General features: G+C 34.1%; 1 protein-coding gene across 2 annotated transcripts; it reads right to left on the bottom strand.

Moving 5' to 3' along the window:
- Positions 1-13,945: 13,945 nt before the first annotated feature.
- LOC107870932 (cytokinin dehydrogenase 7) lies at positions 13,946-22,152 on the bottom strand. 2 transcript variants are annotated; one of them, XM_016717637.2, is made up of 5 exons: positions 22,011-22,152; positions 17,555-18,277; positions 17,146-17,412; positions 15,859-16,121; positions 13,946-14,394 (listed from the first exon to the last, which is right to left on the bottom strand). In XM_016717637.2, exons 1-5 carry the CDS (start codon positions 22,107-22,109, stop codon positions 14,085-14,087), a joined length of 1,662 nt encoding a protein of 553 aa, XP_016573123.2. In that variant the 5' UTR covers positions 22,110-22,152; the 3' UTR covers positions 13,946-14,084. The 2 variants fall into 2 exon arrangements, with proteins under 2 accessions (XP_016573123.2, XP_016573130.2); XM_016717644.2 differs by lacking the exon at positions 22,011-22,152 and adding an exon at positions 18,620-18,751.
- Positions 22,153-23,606: the final 1,454 nt, after the last annotated feature.

Raw genomic sequence — 23,606 nt, 5'->3', positions numbered from 1 at the left:
GACTAATTCATGAACTTTAGTTTATGTATCATGTTTTAGCCTCAGGTTCCCGTTCATGCATACTTCTAGCATAATCATGAGGTCATCAACACTTTTCAGCTTACGTAACCATTTTTCTTGAACTTACTCAGTTCCCTGTTCAAAGTACCATCACAAACGTGGTATCTAGTTTCATGATCATGTTCTTATGATAAACTTGGTGTCAAACACCATTGTATATTCAATCATGCATTTAGGTACCAGCTTAGTTATGAAATCATGTATCCAACATGCATTCTCATGGTGAGAAACTTAGTTCCTCAAAACGTTCAGTTATGACTTCATGAATTATTTACGCATGCATCAAATATGTATATTCAGCATATTCAGCTATCAGTCATGTCAGTCATGAGATCTTGTTCCAGTTATTTATGTTTAGTGTGCACATTAGTCTATGTACTTTCTCTCTCTCAGTCTCATTCGAGGAGAATGTTCCCAAGGGAGAGATATTGAATACCCCAAAAATTTTCCTAGCTAATTTCGTCCCAAGAATACCTAGTATTAGCTTCTAAAGTGAATAATGATTATTCCTTGAGGAATTTTCAAGATTTTCACTTTTTATCGTGTGGAAAATTGAATAAGCTTTCCATCAATATATGATTCACTTAAATCAATAACCGGGTTAGAAGTTATGACTATTTCAAGTTCTCGACATTAAATAGTACCATATTAGTCAGTGGCGTGCTGCGCCACAAGAGGAAATGGAATTTGACAATTTCCAGTGTTGCTTCGCGATCCCAATGCATTGTGCCAAGGGTGAAAACCAGAAGAAAAAAGGGCACCGCGATTGACTCCGCATTGCACCAAGGTCCCAGGTCCCAGTTGTCAATTTCCAGTGGCCTAGCGCGATAGTGGAGCATCGCGCCAAGGGCCCAATTTGGAAAATTTGACGAAAAATTTAATGACGTGTCCAGGATTAAAAGGGTCAACTCTCTACCCCTATATAATCCCTTTAATACGTGATTCAACCACTTTTCACCCAAAATATATTAGTTTCTCTCAAGTTTATCTCAAGAGCAAGCTAGGGTTTCTATTGGAGATTCAAATTAAAAAAGGTTTCACCATCAATTTTCATGAAATCACGATCTAAAGTATGCATAGTGTTCATTCATGGACTCCTTTCATCCATGAAGTCCAAGAATCCTTTTTAACTACAACTTATGGATTTTCTTCATATTTTCATGCTTTGTATGTTCTCTTTCATGTTGATAAATGAGGAATTGATTTCTATTCCATGATTTGATGATAAATTCCATGTGGGTTGATTAGTATTGATAAAGATTCATGAAATATCATGACTAAAACCTTGTATGATGAAATTGGAATTGAACCATGATGTTTAATTGCTATACCATGATGTTTACATGTACTATGCCTGCCATATGTTTGATTAAATACCTAGATGAGGAAATTTTCCTAACTAGCATGATATCATGAAAATCTCCATAAATGTACAAGCTTATGCCTATTAGACGTTTGATGAAATGCTTCAATAAATGTATTATGGTTATTATCATGTATTCAAGAATATCAAGTCATGTCAATTTTCTTCCATCGAGTCCTGGGGGTTCTTATACCCAAAATATTAGCTGTGTGCCAGGGCCATGTCATGTTTTCATGATACTCTCAGTCAAGCTATGAACTCTTAGACTTCAGATAGTCTTATGACTCAGGAAAAATCTCCGTGATCTTATGAACTCAGTCAGTTATCAGATATCATAAGTATTCCATCAGTCAACAAAATTTAGGAAATTTAGTCCACGTTCAGTTTAGTAAATCATGATCTGTGTCTATTCAGATGAGAGTAGGAATTAGCACCGAGTGAAACTAAGGATGGGAACACACCTATTATATGAGGATGTAATTCTTAGAAGCAATCCTTACATTTCAGAACTATATGGCCAGCATAGGTTGACATATCATAGCCTGTTCTATAAGGGCAGATGAGGTGGCTTAACCTATTATATGAGGGTTCCCACCGTTCTCACTAGAGTTACCTGTTATAAAAGGGTTACTCACATGTTATCCTTACCAATGGCGCGGTATTAACAACTTTCCAGTCAGGGCAGAGACTGGACCCCAGCTCAGCTATAATATCATATATGGGGCATGTCAGTTAAATACTACTTCCCACGGTTTCATGTTACAGAATCAAGACTATCAGGCGCAGTCAACTCAAATATATTACAGAACTCAAACAGTTCTACCAGATTTAGGACTGTCTAGTACAGTCACCTATGTTATTAGTATTATTCAGATACAGTCTTTCATGTTATCAGTCATATCAGTTATTAGTTATGTCATGTTATCAGTATCTAGATTCAGTATTCACGCTATCACGATATCAGTATCATGTTATCATGTTGTCAGTTACAGTTACGTATTCATGTATGCATTATCACATTCATGTTAGACAGTCAGTTAGTATTAATCATGCATGTGAACCCTTGTATATAGCCTACCTCACATGCATACTCAGTACATTCCATTGTACTGACGCATTCGCGCTATGGTGCTTTCTTTTTTTATGTTACACCATAGGTTCAAAGGCACGTGCTCTAGATCAGCAGTAGATCCCAGTTTCATCATCCAGAGTAGAAGTGAGTCCTCATTCTTCAAGGATATGATAATTTTCTAGTATCTCATTGATTAGCTTATTATTTGGAGTTAGTTGGGGACATATTCCATCAACTCCTTATTCAGATTATTCAGACAGTTAGAGGCTTTCAGATGATTATAGTATTATCAGATTTATACTTCAGTTTTGTTTTGGTATTGTGATGCCACTTTATACATATATTATCATTATTCAGATTAAGTTCAGTATGGAAATTTATGGCCTTTCAGGCATGTTTCTACAATATTATGTCATATTATGTAGTGTACAGGTACAAATATCAGTCATGGGTTAGCTTGTGGTCCTTTGAGGTCATGAGCACCGTGTAGCATTCCGGTTCAGCAAATCAGGGCGTTATACTATGGGGGCAAATAACATTCTTGTGGTTTAATATTCCGCACCTACACCTGGTGTGTTGCATTTACTTCTTTTAATACTCCTGGTTCTATTGTTGGTCAGAATAGGTTGTATGCTTTGGTGTCTCAAGAGGAATTTGAGGTATCACCTGATGTCATTACTAGTACATTATAACTTTTCTCTCATGATGTATATTATTTTCTTGATCCTGGTTCCACTCTCTCCTATGTGACTCCTTATGTGGCTGTATCTTTTGGTTTTAATTCAAAAGTTATTTTGGATTTTTTTTTTATTTCTATCCCAGTAGGTGACTCGGTTATTGCTAAGAGAGTCTATGGTATCTGTTGGTGGCAAGCAAACCTTGGTAGATCTATTTGAGTTTGATATGGTGGATTGCAATGTCATTCTGGGTACAGATTGTTTGCACTCTTGTTATGCGTCCTTAGATTATTGGATCTGTAAGATTATCTTTAGGTTCCTTGGTAAAACGGTTATAGAGTGAGAGGGTGTTTCTTTAGCTCCTAGGGGGGAGGTTTATTTCTTATCTTAGAGCTCTGAGTTTAATCTCCAAAGGTTGTCTTTATCACATGGTCTGGGTTAAAGATTATAACTTAGAAGGTCCTTCTTTCCAATCAGTTCCTATGGTTAATGAGTTTCTAGAGGTCTTTTTGGATGATTTTCTTGATGTCCTATGGGTAGGGAAATAAATTTCGTTATTAACCTAATTCCATACATTTATCTAATTTCTATTCCTCTGTATAGAATAGCTCCGATTGAGTTAAGAAAACTTAAGGACTAACTTAAGGATCTTCTGGATAAGAGGTTTATTCATCCTAGTGTATCTTCTTAGGTTGGACCGGTGTTGTTTGTGTGCAATAAGAATGGTTTCCTTAGGATGTGCATTAACTATAAACAGTTGAACAAGGTGACAATCAAGAACAAGTATCTTCTTCCAAGGATAAATAATCTGTTTGACCAGTTGTAAGGTGTCAAGTTCTTTTCTAAGATAGATATTTAGTCTGGGTACCATCAGCTAAATATTAGGGAGGTGGATATCTCTAAAATGACTTTTCGCACTTGGTATGGGCAATTTGAGTTTTTGGTAATGTCATTTAGGTTGGCCTAGACCCACGACTCCATCCGACATTTAGAGCTTTTTGGGTTTAGCTAGGCATTAAAGGTGGTTTGTGGAAAGATTTTTGTCGATTGCTGCTCTTTAGACGAAGTTAACTTAGAAGAAGGTCAAGTTTTATTGGTCAGATACTTGTGAAGGGAGTTTCGAGAAGTTGAAGGATAAGTTAACTTTAGCTCTAATTCCGACTTTACCAAAAGGAAATAATAGGCTCTTGGTTTATTATAATGTATCTCAGGTAGGTTTTGGTTGTGTGTTAATGTAGCATGAGAAGGTGATTGCCTATGCTTCCAGGCAGTTAAAGGTACATGAGAGGAATTATCCTACTCATGATTTGAAGCTGTTGGCGGTTGTGTTTTCTTTTAAAATATGGCAACATTATTTATATGGTGTTCACATGGATATCTTTTCTAATCATAAGAGTCTACAGTATGTGTTCACCCAGAAAGAGCTTAATCTCAGGCACAAGAGATGACTTGAGTTTATCAAGCATTATGATCTGAGTCTTTACTATCACCCAGGAAAGGCTAATGTGGTTATTGATGCTCTTAATTGGTTAGCCATAGGGATTTTGACTCATGAGGAGGAAGGAAAGAGGGAATTGGTAAAGGATATTCACTGCTTGGCTAACTTGAAGTTCTCCTATTAGACTCTAAGGATGGTAGTGTGGTGGTGCAAGAAGTGGTTAGATCATCTCTTGGTGCGGAGATTAAGGAGAAGTAAGTGAATGATCCTATCTTGATAAAAATCAAGAGTGACGTTGATGGATAAAAGGTAATGGTGTTTGAGATTAGTGGTGATAGTACTTTATGGTACTAAGGGAGGTTGTGTGTTCCTAATTTGGCTAAGGCGTATGAGTCGCACTATATTTTATATCCCGGCTCGACTAAGATGTATCATGATCTCAAGGAGATCTATTGGTGGAATGGCATGAAGAGGGATGCGGCTGATTTCATGGCCAAGTGAATGGTGTGTCAACAGGTTAAGGTTGACACATTAGGCCAGGAGGGTTGTATAAGAAAATGATTTGCCCGAATGAAGTGGGAAATGATCAATATAGACTTTATTACTGGTCTTCCTCGGTCTTGGAATCAATATGATTCTATTTGGGTTATTGTGGATAGGATGACTAAGTCTGCATAATTTTTGCTAGTCGTGACTACCTTCTTGGAGAAGGATTATGCTAAGTTGTATCTTCAGAAGATGGTGAAGCTGCATGGGGTGCCTATTTTTATTATTTTTTATTATGCAGTTTATGTCTCACTTCTAGCGGTCTTTTCAGAGAGGGTTGGGGACCACGGTGAGTTTGAGTACTGCTTTCCATCCGCAGATGGATGAGCAAGTGGAACGAATAATTCAGATATTAGAGGATATGCTTCGGGCCTGTGTGATTGATTATGGTGGCAATTGGGTTGAGCATCTACCTTTGGTGGAGTTTGCTTACAATAATAACTATTATTGTAGTATTTGTATGACCCATTTTGAGGTATTGTATGGTAGGAGGTGTAGATTTTCTATTGGTTGGTTTGACCTTGGTGAGGTAGACATTTTTTGTCCCGATTTGGTTTACCAGGCTATGGATAAGGTGAAGGTGATTCGAGATAGGCTTAAGGCTGCCTAAAGTCGCCAAAAGTCCTATGCGGATATTAGGTATAGAGACTTGAAATTTGAGGTTGAGGATAAGGTTTTCCTCAAGGTATCTCCCATGAAGGGAGTAAGGCAGTTTGACAATAAGGGGAATCTCAATCCCGGGTATATGGGTCCTTATGAGATTTTGTTAAGAGTTGGTAATATTTCTTATAAGCTGGAGTTGTCTTCTAGCTTGAGCTTGGTTCATACGGTCTTTCATGTTTCCATGATGAGGAAGTGAATTGGTGATCCTTCTTTGATTATTTGTTTGGAAGGATTGGGGCCCATAAATTTCTGTCTTATAAAGAGGTCCCGATTGAGATCTTAGATAGACAGGTTTGTCAGTTGCGTACCAAGGATGTGGCTTCGATTAAGGTTCTTTGGCGGAACCTTAAGGTGAAAGAAGCTACACAGGAAGTGGAGGAGGACATGAAGTCCAAATATCTGCATTTGTTTTCTGCTCCTGGGATTTTTCTGGAAGGTATATGTCTTCAGCACATCTTTATTTTCTGAGTTTGTTAAAGAAAAGACTAATATCTTTGCCTCTTTGTTTCCAAACTTTGTTAAAGATTGAGAATATATATTTGATAATACAAATGACTCGTACGTGTGGTTACCCTACCTTTCCGATCATTCGGGGATGAATGTTCCTAGCGGGGGAGACTATAATACCCTGGGTTTTGACCCTTAGAATATTTTCTGAAATTTTGGTCTCTGGACCAATACGACTCGAGGGTATGATCCGTATGTTGGGGTACAGATGGTAAGGTCCAATCATATACTAACGAGTATTGGTTGGTGGGATGGATTTTGGTTAGTGGAAAGGATACGACTTAGGGGTATGAGTAGTATTAGTAATTACAGATCATTTGGTTCCTTAACTTAATCTTAGACTTGGTTACTTGGATTGGATCTGAGTACGAGTGGCTCACCATGAGCCGTAAGCCAGGGTACGAGTTGTACCATGGACTCGTATGGTGGACAGTGTCTGAATCTTCCTTGTGCTTAAATCTGCCAGGGATACGGATGAATGGTAAGAATCGTATGCTGTCAATACGACTTGGATAGATGAGTCGTAGGCTGAACAATGTTGGATCGAAGGGTTGAGGCGAAGATATGAGTGGAGGATACCAATTGTATTGGAAGGTACGACTTGTGTGGGTCATTCGTACCCCTGTGATGGGATTTGGGTGCAACTTAAGTGGGGGTATTTTGGAGATTTTCCCACTTATTCTAGTAAGGCCCCACGACTTCTAACCTACTTGGGAGGTTCTTTACCCTATTATTCCATTCATTAACACTTAGAAACTTTTCTAAGACACTCCATAGGTCTCTTAAGAGCATTTGGGCAAGGGAAGCTAGGGTTTTATGATACCCTGAGTTTTCTCGTTAAATATTTCGCTCCCAAATATGTCGAGTCGTTAAAGCCTTTTTATCTTTCCAAGAGTTCGTTAAGATCTCGAACAAAAATATGTTGAATTCTTTTCTTTATAGTGATTAATAATTTTTCTATGTGGAATTTCTGGATATGCGACCCGTTATTGCGTAGAGCATCGAATAAACTTTTCAATGATATGTGGATCATCCAAAACGGACATTCGAGTGATGATTTATGATCATTCCTATCTAACCGTGAATAGTGGTGAACAATAAATGTGCAAGAAAAAAATACTAAGGCCTGGTGAATTTTAGGGTCAACTTCAAACAATTATAACTCCTTGTACATAATGATCTAGGTGAGCTACTATATATCAACAGAAAGCTCTGAGAGTCCTCTTTCCAATGAAATTTGTTTCATCCAATTTATCCATCGGAGAAAAAAGTTATGGCCGATCTACTTCAGCCTACCAAAACAGTCCACCAAAGGATAGATTTGACATTATTTGATTTTTAAGGGTATTTTGGTCATCCCCACTCCAATCCATCCGGGTAAACCATGGATTTAAGTCCATTAAGAGCATTCAATAACTCATTTTTCTCCAAAATTTCCTAAGGCTCAAACCCCAACCCTGCTACTACAAATTTCATCCTTCTATGTCTCTTGATTGAGCCGTAGAAATTTCAAATTAATTTGGGATTCGAGTTGATCATGTTAAGGGCTTCGAGAAGCATCCTTTATTTTTGTGAATAAAGTCCCGGAGTCGAAAGTTCATATTCATCTTCCATTTTTAGGTATATGGGGCTTTGAACAAGAATAATTCTTCCGTTCTTGTGCCCGTATCTTTAATTTTTATTATGGATTATTATGAGTTTGGAAATGAATTTATTTCCAAGATATCCTACCATGAGATTTTGATTATGTATATATGTAAATTGTTCAAGCTTTCCAATTATGATTATTTAATGGATTCATATGGTTCTATAAGTTGAATTATGTCTAAATAATTCGATTATGAACTTATAAAGATTTGAATTGTAAGTTTTGAATCACATGAGTATTTGACTATTTTCGTTCTATGAATTGAGATTTAATATTGGGATTCTTGGTGTTTCTATCAAGAATTGATATATTTTGAACATGTATCCACATTTTAAGTTCAAGAATGAATTATTGGTATTTCCAAGTGTTTTTGAGCCATGTGTCAAATTTTGAGCTTTCTTATGACGATTTGAGTTATTGGGTATATTGATATCGAAGCTGCAATGAGTCTTGATATTTTTTGGATGGTTTTGATGAGTTAAATTGTTGAAAATATTACGTATTGAGTCTTCATATCCTTGTCCAAATGTCGAGTCGGTTATGGTTCAATGCATTGATACCTTGTTGATGTTGAGGAAGATTAAAATGTTTTGAGCTAAAATGTGTTAAGTTAGGAATCCACAAATTGATATGATTCGATAAATGAGAAAGAGATTTGATTTGGTCTTTAGGATAGACCCTTGTGATGTTGTGGTGGATTTCCTAACGCGTTCTGAGCTTCTCGGGGAGTAGTACTTAGCACCGAGAGAGAAATTTGGTATTTCCCCAAACTTAGGTGCCACTGTAGGGTTGTTTGATGATGATATTATTGGCTAGAGAGCCCGATTGTGATTATTGCAGTTTTAAGGTCGTACTCCATGGCAAAGAGTATGACGCTCCTGCCAATAGGGGTTTCAAACGTTGGTATTCCACGTAGCTCATGTGGGGTTGTAGGTTATAGAAAATTCCCGTGTCCATAAGATTAAGTTTCTTGAATTACCGAGTTACTCTGAGATTTGAGTCAAAGAGTTGAGATGTTTATGATGTCTTATGGTCATTTATGATGATTTATAATTACCTATGATGATTTTGACGATATGATAATTTATGATGATTTAGGATGACTTATCATAATATATGATTTATAATGATTTACGTGGATTACGAGATTTTATCATATGAACTGTTTATTATGAAATTATGAAAAAGTATGATTTGATATAACTCAAGCCAAGTGAGTCATCATTGTTCGTATGCATGTTTTCATGAAATTGATTATACTATTTATATTGTTGCATGCACCCCCACATACTCAGTACATTTCAAAGTGCTGACCCACATATTTCCATGGGATACATTCTTACCGAAATCTAGGTACAAGATGTAGCGCACATATCATGTTCAGCTGGGTCGCAGCTCTTGATTGGCAGGTGATTAGTCCTTTTGATTCAAGGACTTGAGTTGTATTGTATTTTCTGTATTCAGTCGTATTGAGTAGGGGTAGTTGGGAGTCATGACCCGGCTATCTTTGGTCAATGCTAGTAGAGGCTTCATAGACAGTCACTAGTAGTCAGTGTATTCAGTTTCAGATTTGTATATATATGAGAAGAATTGTGACCATGTAAATTTACTTTCATGTTGGTCAGACTAAATTATGGGTTGTTTCCACATTATTCCTTCTATTTTATGTATTTTATTCAGTTGCTTTGGGTTATGCCAGATGAAGGGTTAGCTTGGGGTCACTTGTGACCTTAAGCACTGTGTGACGTCTCGGGATTCAATTTCGGGGCGTTACAGGTTTCAACTAAAGGAACAATTTGGGGCTTGTCTTAGTAATTTCTTTCTGTCATTATCTTGGTCTAAGGAATGCTATTTTTTCTCATTGTTAATTCTAACTAAAGGCATGGTTTTTATGAATGTTTTCATGATTTCATTGATTGTATGATTTTGGTTCAAATATGATTTGAGGGTTTTTATATTAAATGGTTGGTTATGGTTTTCCATGGTTTTAATTATGCTTTTATATGCATTAATGGTGGTTTTAGATATTTGAATTGCATGGAAATAGTTTAATGATAATTAGAATTGGTTTTGGTCATATTATGCCTCCAGTGTGTTTGACAAAATGCTTATAAGGATATGTTAATTGCATTGACTACTTTTAATGAAACTTTTTCTTGTTTTAAAACTTGGTAAAGGAATTATGCATGGTTTAAATGGATTGGAATGGTAAATGTAATCCCCTAGTGGTTTAATACGGCAAATGAAAGGGCACTTGAAAGTCCCCTTAAACCTTTATATTGTTGGCTATGGATAATACTTGTAAGTAAGGATTGGTATGATGATACCAATATTAATGGCCTTGGTTAATAAATGGATAATGGTTTGGTTATTTGGAAATTGATTTTTAATTGGGCAATAATGGCGGGAGGTCAAGCTAAGCCGTGGAAAGTGGAGGTCCTGGGGGGACCAAAAATAAAAACTCATATTTGTCGGTATGAGGTTGGTCTTGGTAATCGTGTGCATTATGCCACACTATATTTTGGGGGATGTACTAGTCATCCCAAGGTTTTTCTTCTCTGGTCACGCAACTATACACACTGGGGCTCTTTCACTAGGGGTAGCTGGACCCTATAGTTCGTGGGTGGTTTAGGACGACAAAGCTACACGACCTAGGTAAAGATTTTAAAGACATGCTAAATCCGATCTCTTTTCCCGGTATGGTTATATATATATATATGTATATATATATATTTATATAGTTGTGTGAATATGGATGAGTTTTAGTTGGTTTTATAAATGATATTATTTTATATTTATCTAGAGATCATGTTAGTGGTCACTCACTAACCCCATCTACTGGTGGCTGTATACCCATGCTATTCAGGAACTGGTCGTTCTACTTCTCCTACATAGTGATTGACTCAGGGACGGACCAGTATTTGGACTGAAGTGGTGAGCTTCCATTCTTTTGGAAGGCTTCATTTCATGTTATGGATATTTCTAGACACTTTGATTTTATTTTGGATATTGGTTTTGGCTATGGTTGGGGGCATGTCCCGATCGAATTTCATTACTCTTTTGGTTAGTGGGTTTGTGGTACTCAATGGGTTGAAATGGGAGGGATTTGTATAGGTGTCAGCCTTAGAATTGGTATTGATATTAAGGCTAGCATCATCGAACATAATTTCTCATTGTTCCATCATATTTCATTTTGGGATTAGTTATATTAAGTTTTGGAACATCCTTGGTTATGACCTAGTTTATGGCCCTTGTTTTGGTATGATTTGGTATGGTTGGATTGTTGATATGGGATGGTTAGTCTCAGTGGGGTTGGTCATGGTTGTGATCTTATCCCAAAGTCTTTATGTGAGCTGTTACACTATCTTGTTATATGCTTGAAATTTAATCAACTCAGGGCAGGCAGTTGAAAGTTGGGTATGGTAACAGGGGTGGTCTCCAGTCCTGGTCATACTTGGGAAGCCCATTAAGATAAGGCTCTAGGTCTGGTCGTGTCAATTAGGTATAGAGACTAGAATTCCATGAAATTTTCTAAGGTTCGGAAACTAGGGTTTTTAAACCTATTTCTTGAAAACCCTAAGTATGGCTGCTTGAGAGACTTGAGAGAGTTTTGGAAGCATTTGATTGCGTTATGAATAGGAAATAACCCCTCCTTAAGTGCTTTATGAACGTGGGATTTTAATTAGGTAAGAAGAAAATTGTTCAAAGTGCCCTCAATTTAAAAGTTGGAATTTAGTCGTCAGTGACTACGGGTCACTATATGACTCGTAAGGTTTTATTATGGCTCGTCACCAGGAGTCATAGCCAAAATAGTTTCTAAGGCACCCACACACTGTTAACCCTACGACTCAACTGGTACAACTCTTAATGGGACCACACGACTAGTAGGCTCCAGTCGTAGCCTACAGAAAACTCATTTGGGGTAAACACTAGACATTCTATGATTTGCACCCAATGACTCTTAACAAGTCCTTACGAATCTTAGTGACCCACTCATACTCAAAGCAAAATTAGTCTTACACTTACTGTTTAGGTTACAATTTGAGTCCAACGACTCTTACGTGTAAGTCATAGTCAAGCAGTGAGGACAAAATTTCAAAAATTTTCAAGGACCCTAAACCTGGGGTGTTAGAGTTAAAAATCTCCGCAATAGATAAAATTATTTAATTTTAAATAAACAAACGTTACACATGCGAGACATATGCAGTTAAACTAGTACCTAAAAATAAGGCAATTAGCTATATTTGATGTTGTCTTGCGCATCAAAAAATATATTTGCTATTTAGGGTAATTAGCAAAAGGTTGCTATTTACCTTCTAATTAATAGATCTAGATTTCTATTTCTGAACTTTTCCCTTTAATTATCTTTAGTTTCGATCAAACCCACACTTTGACACCCCTAACTGAAACCAAACATATATTAAAAAAAGAATGTCGTCAAATAGTTTTGTTAGCCTTGTCGTTTTGATAATTGATGATTGTTGTTTGTCCTTTTATTTATATGAATTTATGTTATAAATTTGAATTTTTGAATAGATTTGAGTCGTTTAGTAGTTGAATTACGAAGTACCAAAAAACCTTTTATACAAAATGAATTTAGACCCACAAGACTAAGATTTAAGATAGTTTTTATATGCATTTCAAACATAAAATTTTAACCTTGTGTACATCTGAATTACTCCAAAAGTACGTATTAAAAAATGGAAAAAGGACATGGGCTGACCATTTTTTTAAAAAATGGCCGCAATTTGGAAAGGCGGACATGCTATAGTCAGTCGGCTAAATTAATTCTCCTTTTTAGCCATTTGGTCCAATTGGGCACATGTAGTCTGTATACTCAATTGATACACTTTTATGCTATATTGATACACTTTTTAAAAAAGATAAAGGAAATTCTATGCAAGCGCATGCAGTCTCTATACCCAATTGATATTCTTTTACACCACATTAATACACTTTTCTACTACATTGATATACTTGCAGTGTCCATATACTCAATTGATACTCTCTTATACTAGAATGATACATTTTTAGAATGCATGTAAAAACTATATAGAGCCGTATAAAATATATATCTAAATAATAATTGTAGTTAAAAATTGTATAGAATGTGAATAAAAATGCTATAATTATTAAATAGAATATGTATATATGTAGAAATTGTATCATTATTATATATAAATATATATCTTTAACAATTGTAGTATATTAAAAGTATAAATAATAGGAATAAAAAATATAATGTACTAACTTTTTTTTTCTGTTCTAACTATATATTATTGTGAAAAAAAAACTCCATAAAATTATATTTAATTGCTAAAATAAAAAAGTTTCTTTTTAAAATTTTAAAAAGAATAGCGAGAGAGAGTAAGAAGAGCAGCCAACAAAGGAAAAAAAAAAAAGAGAAAACAATGAATTGGTACATTAAAAAGGAGCCAAAATGGCTAATTGGTGGAATTACAATTCTTAGGTTAATTACGTTTGGTGGAATTTATTTGGCCGACAGGCCATTTTCGTCCTTTTCCCTTAAAAAATAGTATACAACAGATATTAGTTAAATGATGATACCAAACCATATACTGATGCACTTCCACATCGTCAAATAATTTTGTTAGCCTTGTCGTTTTGATAAATTGATGATTGTCGTTTGTCCTTTTATTTATATGAAATTTACGTTATAATTTTGAATTTTTGAATAGATTTGAGTCGTTGAGTGGTTGAATTTCGAAGTACCAAAAAATCTTTTATACAAAATGAATTCTAACACATGACTATGACTAAGATTTAAGATAGTTTTTATATACATTTCAAACATAAAATTTCAACCTTATGTATATTTGAATTACTTCAAAAGTAAGTAAACGTATTAAAAAATTCTATACAACAGATATTAGTTAAATGATGATATCAAAACCATATACTGATGCACTTGCGCATAATGTGAAATTGAAAAACAAAAGAAGAAAACATAGATGAGAATTACCCTTCAACGTTTTCATTATATTCTTTTAGAGTTGTAATTTCTTAACAATTACAACATCCAAGGATAAGGAAAAAGATCTCATACGGAGACAACAATTGGCATACCATAAGTAAAATATTTATTAGAGTTAGTCGTTTCTAGTAAATATTTTTTGGCCAGGCGCAAGGACAGCCTTTGGATCAAACTGGCTTTTTCTCTCGACAAATCTTATCCATTGATCCCCGAAATGCTTCTTCCATTCAACCGTGGATTCATAATGCGGAAGGTACAACTTGAAATCAAATCCATTTTTGATACAAGTTTGTACGATCTCGTTGTTCTGTGCCACCATCTGTTTTATTTCAGACTCTTTTGGATGTGCATGTGTAAACCTTAACAAAGCCACTAAGTAAAATATATCACTTTGGGGTAGCACCACTGACGATCGACTATCCCACCTAAAATCAAAAAAAAGAAGAGAAAACAATAAGAAACCATTAAAGTAGAAGAAAAGAAATTTATTGGAACAATAAAATACCTAATGGAACATTTTAATTAGTGGCCAAGAGACCACAATCTGTAATACAACGCGCTCGTACTACCAATTATTTGAATCAATCAACTAATGTATGCTAGAATCTCAAATTAGATCGTGCTATTTATATAAATCTTTTATATCAGCCTGAAATAATTATTTATGATTTGCTTTTACACTCATGATTTAGCTACGTAACAAGAAAAAGCTAAAACCTCAAATGACAAGAGGGAACTACAAGGATAGTTTGGTCCAACTGAATTAGTAGTTGAGGAGAGGAAATAAGTCAAGCAATGGAGCCATTATTAATCGGGTTGTCGAATTTTAATATCCCTGTCGTCTCCTATATTGGCTAAAAATTGATATTGAGCTGCGATGTTCCATATCTCCTTTTCTACAAAGAGATTGGCATTATGACCGAACTATCCTCTCCTTAACGAGACTAGAATCATCAACTCTTTTAACTTCAACTCTTTCAATCAACTAATTTGAATAACAAATATAGTCCACTGGCCTTAGTAGATGTATCAGATTGAAGCTTATCTTTAAAAACATTTAAATATTGCTAGCAGTAAATTTTATTGAAAACAAAAACAGTAATCTACTTTAATATAGAGGTATTAGATATGGAGCCAAAGTAACAAAATGTAGGGCTCACTGTATCTTTGTACCAAAGTACTTTCTTATTACGTTTGCTTGCACCTCATAAAAGAGCGGGAAACCATATTTTATGCCACCATAGCATTTAAAGTAAATTTAGACGCACTAACAAGTACAAGCAAAACAGCAGGTAGTACAACGGTGTGCTACTGCAGGTCCTATGGATGTTAAAGGCAAAGAGCTTGAGGGGCCGTGAAGGTGAAGATTTTTGAAAACGTGGCACCCACTATATAAGGGTAGAAGAGAATAATGACCTAACTTCCTCAGAAATCTCAACCACCGGATTTTGGATGAGAATCGGTGGTCCGTTTTATATTAAATTTTAATACATTTATAATGAAATGTGACACGTCACCACTGGGTCCCAAGGACATAAGGTTTCCACGTGTAATGCCTAACTTTGTGGTCCCAGAACACATCAATATCTGATCCCCTTAGGCTTCCATGTGGCACTGACAGAGCCAAAGGAACTTGTCCAAGGAAAGAAACTTTTTCCAGAAGAATAAGTTAGGTTGTTCTCGAAAGAAAAAGAAGAACAAAATTAGGTTTTCTTATCGCAAGTTGTGGTTTTGTAGCAAAAGAATTATGGGTAATTGATGATGACCAATAGATCCTTCCATAAATAATAGCTAACAAGTAATCCAATTATAGGGTCAATGATTTTCACAAAACAATCATTTCAATTTTAAATAGGAGTAGCAAACGCAAGAAAATAAAATATACTTACTTGCTACGCAGGAGAGGATAGGTCAACAAAGGGCCGTTGACACCACCTTTTATGATGTTTTGGAACACAACCCGATTGAATGCGGCAATATCTCTCTTGGAAACGAACATGTTAAGCCATGGATGAGGCGTATCCCATATACCACTACCTCTAGCTGCTTGTTCTGCGTGATTTACTCGTAATAAAAAATCCATGTAAGTCGAGTCGATCTCAAACCTCAACTGCTCCACAAATGTCAACCGTCTTAGGAATTTCTCAACCAGCTATCATGAAAAATAAAAGGACGACTTTTATTAAGATTACAATGCAAGTAAAACATTTTTTTAAAAAATAATATCAGAACTTTATAAACAATGGTATTATGGTCATTCTATTGGGGGATTTTGCAAAATAATGACGTTTTTTGGGCAAATTATTTAAGAGAAAGAACTTAAGAAGAGACCGTCGAGCGTCATAAAAATCTGGGTGTGATGAGCAGAAGGACAAACAACTAATGAGATTTACTGTTTTAGCCTCAGGCTTTATGACTTTTGTCATCAACGACTGGGACAGGAGACAGTGAAAAAGTATGGTGTCAATTTCGTAATAAAAGCCCAATTGTGTGGGTACTTTTAACAAGATGATTGGTTCTGTGCTGTCAAAATCTCCATGGGAAGATTATGAACTATTAACGTAAATTTTACACAGTGTATGGTCACTTTTCAAACGTCGTCGTCTTTCGTACTACCAACTGTCCTCCCTCCCTCCCCCCAAAAAAACTAACTCCCTTCCCGCCGCTTTTTTGCACACGTGTAATTTTCAAAGAAAATTTTCACTTTTTTTTTTTTCCTTTTTTGTTCTTTCCTTTGAGTTCTTGAATTACTAATTTACATATATTTAAATGAAGAGAAATTTATTCTAGGGAATGTAATTGTGGAAACGAAACATCCTTTTGAACTTTTCAACGTGTTAGCTTAATTTTATGTTTTCCTCTTTGACCCAATCCCTGATTCCATGGTCAACATCTGTTAGAGGCCAGGGCCCCTCCCTTAGCAGCCACCTAGGTCAAAACTAAGTTAGAAATCCTTCTTTGTGGCCCATATCACCTTTCCAAACCACCTAGATCAATAGTTGTAATTTTACTATCCAATAATATTTTCATTATTAGAATATCTAAAGTTCAAAACTTTAAAATGAAGCACATAATAAAACATTCCCACTTTCCCTTCCCATTCATGGGGCAAAATGCTAAAAGAAAAAGTAAAATGAGGGGGTGAAAAGAAATGGTTTTGTAATTGACAGATTTACCGTATTTACAGTGGAGGAATCGTCATGCTTGTTATAATGCAAGGCCAATTCAAGGAAATAGAGAACCGGGCCAGTTTTTTTGGGTAAATGGGTCGGGTCAAATGACTGATTTGAAGCCAATGGCACCGACGGCCACCCAGTTACAGGGTCGTCACTGTTCACGATCACAAAGCCTTCCACATAATTGAATGATTCACTCATTATCAGTAACTCCGCATCACGAGTGAATTCGTCGAACTCACTGTATACCACTCTAATCCACCTCACCTAATAATACACACACATAAAAAAAGAAAAAACAAAGACATAATTAATAATCACCCATAATAGAACGTGTTGAAAATCAATTTTATATATTAGGAATTTTTTGAGAAATTTTTAGTGTTGTTCAAAAATAAAGAAAACTAACCATATCGGGGGCGTGTTGAAGCATAATCCGAGCTCTAGTGATGATACCAAACTGACCAAGTCCACCTAGCACGGAGAAGAAGAGCTCAGAATTTTGAGAGTTTGAGCAGACGGTTTTTACTCCGATGCCGGTAACAACTTCCAATTCCATTACAGTTGACGTTTGGGGTCCAAAGCGGAAAGCTTGACCACTAACACCCGCATTAGACAGAGTACCTCCGACCGTTAAATCAAGATAATCCGTCCAAGACTTAGGAGCCAAGCCGTAACCCAAACAGCGTTTCAACACATCAGTCCATAATACTCCGCCACAGACGTCGACGTACATGGAGGCGACGTTGACGTCGATTCTGTTATTATGACCCATTGATTTCATGTCGATAACGAGTCCATGGTCGGCCATAGCTTGGCCGTTAATGGAATGACCGTTACCCCTTGCTGCTACAGTTATTGTTGGTGACTGTAACGCACTTCTAATCACCCGCGCAATGTCATCAGCTCCGGCTGGACGTATAAAGGCTAGAGGCTTCACTGCATATATGCCGCCGAAATCTTTACTGGCTATGTCGGTTGTCGTGAGTCCATAGTCAATACTTCCTTCAATGTCCAAGTCTTTCAAAATGCTGTCCTCGCTTTTTTCAGGTTCAAGTATTGAATCAGTGTCATTCTCGGCGACGAATCGTTCAACTAAACACGCTAACATCTTCCTTGCTGAATTGGGTATCTGGAAAATAAAATCAGCTTTTCTTACACACTTGATACAAAAATTAGTGTGCCCTTTTATTTTTGTATGTGTGTGCGCACGAAGAACTCAGAATTCTTGGTTATGGTGGTGACAAAGAAGAGGAGTCTTCAGATTTTTACAAATTCGATTGATTATTTTGATTTTGAACATTCAAATAGTTAGTCTTCCTTTGTCATGACTAGTTTTCAAATGTTGTACATCTATGTCAATTCCTCATGAAATATCAAGCAAATATATCGATGATACATGCATGTTGATGATATCGATACCTCTTTGCTGCTTATTATATAAGACTTAAAAGAATATGAAAAGCAGCAATACCACAAGAATATGAAAAGTTGTTGATGCTCCCAATATTATCCATCAAATCATAGTACTATGAGTCTACGACTATAAATTCTAATAATCGCCACAATAATATCACAAGACATGAATGTAGGAACGTAATGTAGGAACGTAAATAGTAAGATTAGGTTTACCTATTATATATTTATATTAAATATATATATATATATAATTTTGATTTTTCGATTTATTCAAAAAAAAAATTGAAAAATTAAAAACCAAATAGTTTAACCGAATTTCTAAAATTTGAAACCAAAATCAATCCGGAAAACCAAAGAATCGAATCAAAATTAAATTTCAATTTGAGTTTTCAATTTTACTGGTTTGAACCAAAATATGCTCAGCCCTACTCTCACCTCCATCTTTTTCTATTGTAAATGTGAGCTTAATTTACATCTCTCTTTATTTATTTTATTTATTTTATCAAAAGTTTTAGAACCATTCAAATTTTTGCATTAACCTACGAAAAAAGAAGTGTTTTCGTACTTTCGCAAATCAAATGATCCAATTGGTGATTAAAGAAGTGTTGTCGTACTTCTCGCAAATCAAATGATCCAATTGGTGATATTATCCACAGTTGAAGGAAAGTCTTTTTTAATTGACTCTTCAACTAGTCGAATTCTTATGCGCGTTTTCTGCCTATACAAATGAGGTTGGGATGAGTTTTGGATAGATCGTTAATAAATAATTGAATTAGTGACCAACTTTTCGATGTTATCTAAGTTAAAATGAGTTGGACAAAAAGGGCGTCAAAACTCACGTCCAATTATCGCTAAGTTAAAATGGATCGTTTGGTATATCTTATAAGAAAAATACATTCAAAATAAAATTTGAGATCAACTTTATCTCATATTTGAGATATTAAATTATTTCAAAACTATTTTATATCATTATTTATACTAAAATAATTGCATAATTATCTGATATGAAAGACGAGATAAAAGAATCTCATAGAATATCTCAAATTCGTATCCCTTACTCCATTTATTGTACCAGACGACCCCTGATTGCTTTATTTGTCTGTTTAGTTTTTATTATCTAAAAATTTATTATCTCTTTTATTATGTATGACTATATATAACATACATCAAATTACAAAAAGTTATTAAATTTTTTTGACGAGATTTATTATATATAAACAATTTAGGCTAAAATATCAAAATCAAACTAAAATAAATTGATCTAATAAATGAGAATTATTAAGAGCTAATTATAATTTCATGAAATTCCTCACCTTTAATACCAGAAAACTTTGCAGATTACACGAAACTTTGATTGCGATTGAAGGCAAAAGAGTCATGAAGAGTACACGAATGCAAACTGTAGAGCCACAGTTATTTCTGGCTTGGACAAAATTTAATAACTTTGGGCAAAAGGTCTTTTTTTTTTTATATATCTATCTATCTATATATCTATCTATCTATCTATATATATATTAGTTATATATAAGAGGGAGTTTGAGTGCTGAAGCCTGCTTCAACTGTATTTTTATTGTATCATTCTTAATTAATAATTATAAGTCATTTACGTATTAGAAAAATAATAATATTTAATAAATATGTAAAATAAACATTTCTAACATGTTTGCTTCAGCTGTTTCAACCGTAATTTTGTCATATCACCCCTAATTAATTATTATAAGTCTTCTAAGTATTAAAAAATTAATATCATTTAATAAAAAAAGATGAAATATACATAAAATAATAAATTAACTCGTGATATTTTAAATTAGCTTGACGTCTTATATGAGGTCCACTTAGATTTTTTTTCACAAGTAATTTCCTTAGTTATTATGTTATATCACTTCAAATACATGTTTACTTCGCGGTTTCAATCGTGATTTTATTATATCATCCCTAATTACTTATTATGGTTATTTAAACATTAAAAAGTTATATTATTAGTATCCCATATAAGAAGTCATAATAAGCAGTTGAAACAGGCTGCTCATGGTCGACATGCCTGCTTCAGCTTCTTTAATCGTGATTTTACTACATTATCCTTAAATAATTATTATAAGTCATTTATGTATTAAAAAATTAATAATATTTAATAAAAATCTAAAATAGATATTTATGACATGACTGTTTCAACTATTTCAACCGTAATTTTACTATATTATCCATAATTAATTATTTTAAGTCATTTAAGTATTAAAAAATTAATAATATTTAATAAAAAGGGTAAAATAGACATAAAATGATAAATTAACTTTTAATGTTTTAAATTAACTTGACGTCTTATATGAAACCACTTAAAAAAAATTTTACAAGTATTTTTTGTAATAATTTTACTATGTCACTTCTAATTAGTAGAATAGAAGAAAAAATATTATAAATTACAATAATTAAAAATTTAAATTATTTTAAAAATATAATTAACTATCAATGTCACAAAAGTTTGAACAACTTAAAATATCGTTATACAAATTTCAACAATCTAAATATAATATTATATGCCTAACTTAGAATTTATCAATCAAACAAATGAAGCTTTTAATTAAATGATAGAATTGTATATAACGTAGAATTTTTAAGATTCAACATTGAGCCGTGCATAGCACCACATCAGCCGACTAGTATACATATATATAAACCAACAATCTATATATTTTCTAGAGTACTGAATTCATGATCACAAAACCAATTTTGCATCTAATACAAACACTACACATAATTATACTGCATCTTTTGAATGTGGGATTTTATAATTTGTATCAAGTTTTTCATTTTCAATCACAGGTTAAATTAATATTTTAATTCTAAATGTGTCAAAATGATATCATAAAATATTATTGTATTATCGTATCACAGCATCCGAATTATTGCGACCATAATAAGATTTTAAGAGGTCAATATATAAATTTAAAAGATGGCAAATTAAGTTTTAGTCGTTAGTAACCTTAAAACTTCATAAATTAATTATTTAAAAGTATCTCAATGCGACTCTGGTAAAAATATTATTATTTTGTCATATCAAAACGTCTAAAGAGGTAGCAACTTGTTTTCAACATGGATCTAATTACTCAATCACATTTGATCAAATTAATTGATTAGTGGATAACATATAAATTAGTGGATGAAAATAGGATTTGATCATATCATCCTATTTTCAAATTCTATTCAGTAGCTAATCTGTTAATATTTGAAAGAAATGATGTATGCACAGATAAGATTTGATCAAACAAAACCAAAAGTTTGCCATAGATGCACAGAATTAAATAGAATACATAAGGAGAACATGATTTGCAGTGTGTATTCCTGTGAAACAATAGTAGTATGGTTTGAAGACCGAAGAATTGAGTTGACAAGCCATATATATAAATATTGCTGGGTAAATGAAGAAGATAGATAACTAATATACGTACGTGGGAAGAATGTTTAACAACTTCAGCTGAAACCAATGAGGAAGAAGCTAGAAGAGCTATGGTGCAAGCAACAAAGGGGAAGAAAATCTGATGTCCCATTGCAAGTAAAGGGTAGAATTTGAAGAATGTGGTGGAACGGAAAGTGAGAAATGATCATATAAGCCAGCGTTTGTCCATATATAGGTATAAATTTATTGTCAAATATTTATTTGATTTTGAATCAGATTCTAAAATTTTTTCCTTAAACATTTAGTTAGTTTGACCATGACAAGATTTTGGATTAGATTTGAAATATTATTCTTAAATATTTGTTTGACTATAAAAAATGATCAAATTTTGAAAATATGATCTTTAGATGTTTTCAAGTTCTCCAAAACTGACTCAAACCAATTTGGGGGTTTTGGACTTCCACTCACAAAACTTCAATTCCTTTTTACGAGTAAAATATGTGTCCAAATACATATTCAAATTTTAAAAATCACAACTTCAAAAACTCAAATTTTCAAAGACCATTTGACCATAGATTTTGGGAAAACTTTTTGGGATTTTTTTTTGTAAAATCTTTTTGGCCATTAAATTGGTCTAATTTTGGAAATGAAATCCCAAAATCTGCTAGAAACTTGAGAAAATTGAAGGAAAGGTCTCTTTTAAGTCTTGAATGAAGGATTAGTGACATTGACCAACTTAAAGAGTCAAACATCATTAGGAAACTTGATTATGTTAATTATGGACTTGATTAATATTTTCAAAACTTTCTAGTCTTTTCAAAAATACAAATCAACCCACACCTTTCTTCAATCCAAATCAACCAGTCTCTGTTCTCTCTCTCGAGACAGCTTCTCTCAACTCTCTCCCAACCAACAGTTCTGCAAAATTCTCCCTTCAATCCCCGACAAAAAATATTTGGGCGAATTCCCTTTTGACTTTCAGGATAATTGTCAAAATGGGCTGGCCTAACCAAACCCAGCCTAAGCCTCGCGGGCCAATGGATTTGATGGTCTAGGACGGGCCAGCCTTTCAACTTAAAGGGCCTTAAAATGTATGGCCCAACCCAGCCCTAATAGGGTCGCGGGTTGGGGCGGACTAGCCCTTTATTTTTATTGATTTTTGGTAGATTTTCTTTTTTAATTTGTACTAATAGATATGGCAATCCATTCGCACTTCTAACATATTATTATATAAAGTACATAATTCTACGATGATTTATAATATTCAACACCAATACATTGTCAAACATATTTGAAGTCATTGATTACATTATCTTAATTAACATCAACATTCATCTAAATTCATATGCAAATTTAATAAGTTGAACAATGTCAAAAAGTTATATATCAAAAATTAATAATAGTTAAAATTCACTTAAGAATATTATTGCTTTGAATTTGGGTAATGTTGTTTACTTAATTTCGAGTAGCTGCAACAAATGTTTGAACGTTTCATGATGGATACAATTTTTATATTTGTGATTAGAAATTTTAATATTTACCATTTAATGCTTAATGATTAAAATATTGTGTAAGATACTAGGTAAAATTTATTAAGTAATCAATATTTATATTTTTAATTCTTTTTGCTTACAATTTTCTTTAATTT

This window comes from Capsicum annuum, chromosome 1 (assembly GCF_002878395.1).
Source record: "Capsicum annuum cultivar UCD-10X-F1 chromosome 1, UCD10Xv1.1, whole genome shotgun sequence".
NCBI classification, from domain to species: Eukaryota; Viridiplantae; Streptophyta; class Magnoliopsida; order Solanales; family Solanaceae; genus Capsicum; species Capsicum annuum.
The sequence above is the reverse complement of the archived record's forward strand: the minus strand, read 5'-3'. Positions and strand labels throughout refer to the sequence as shown.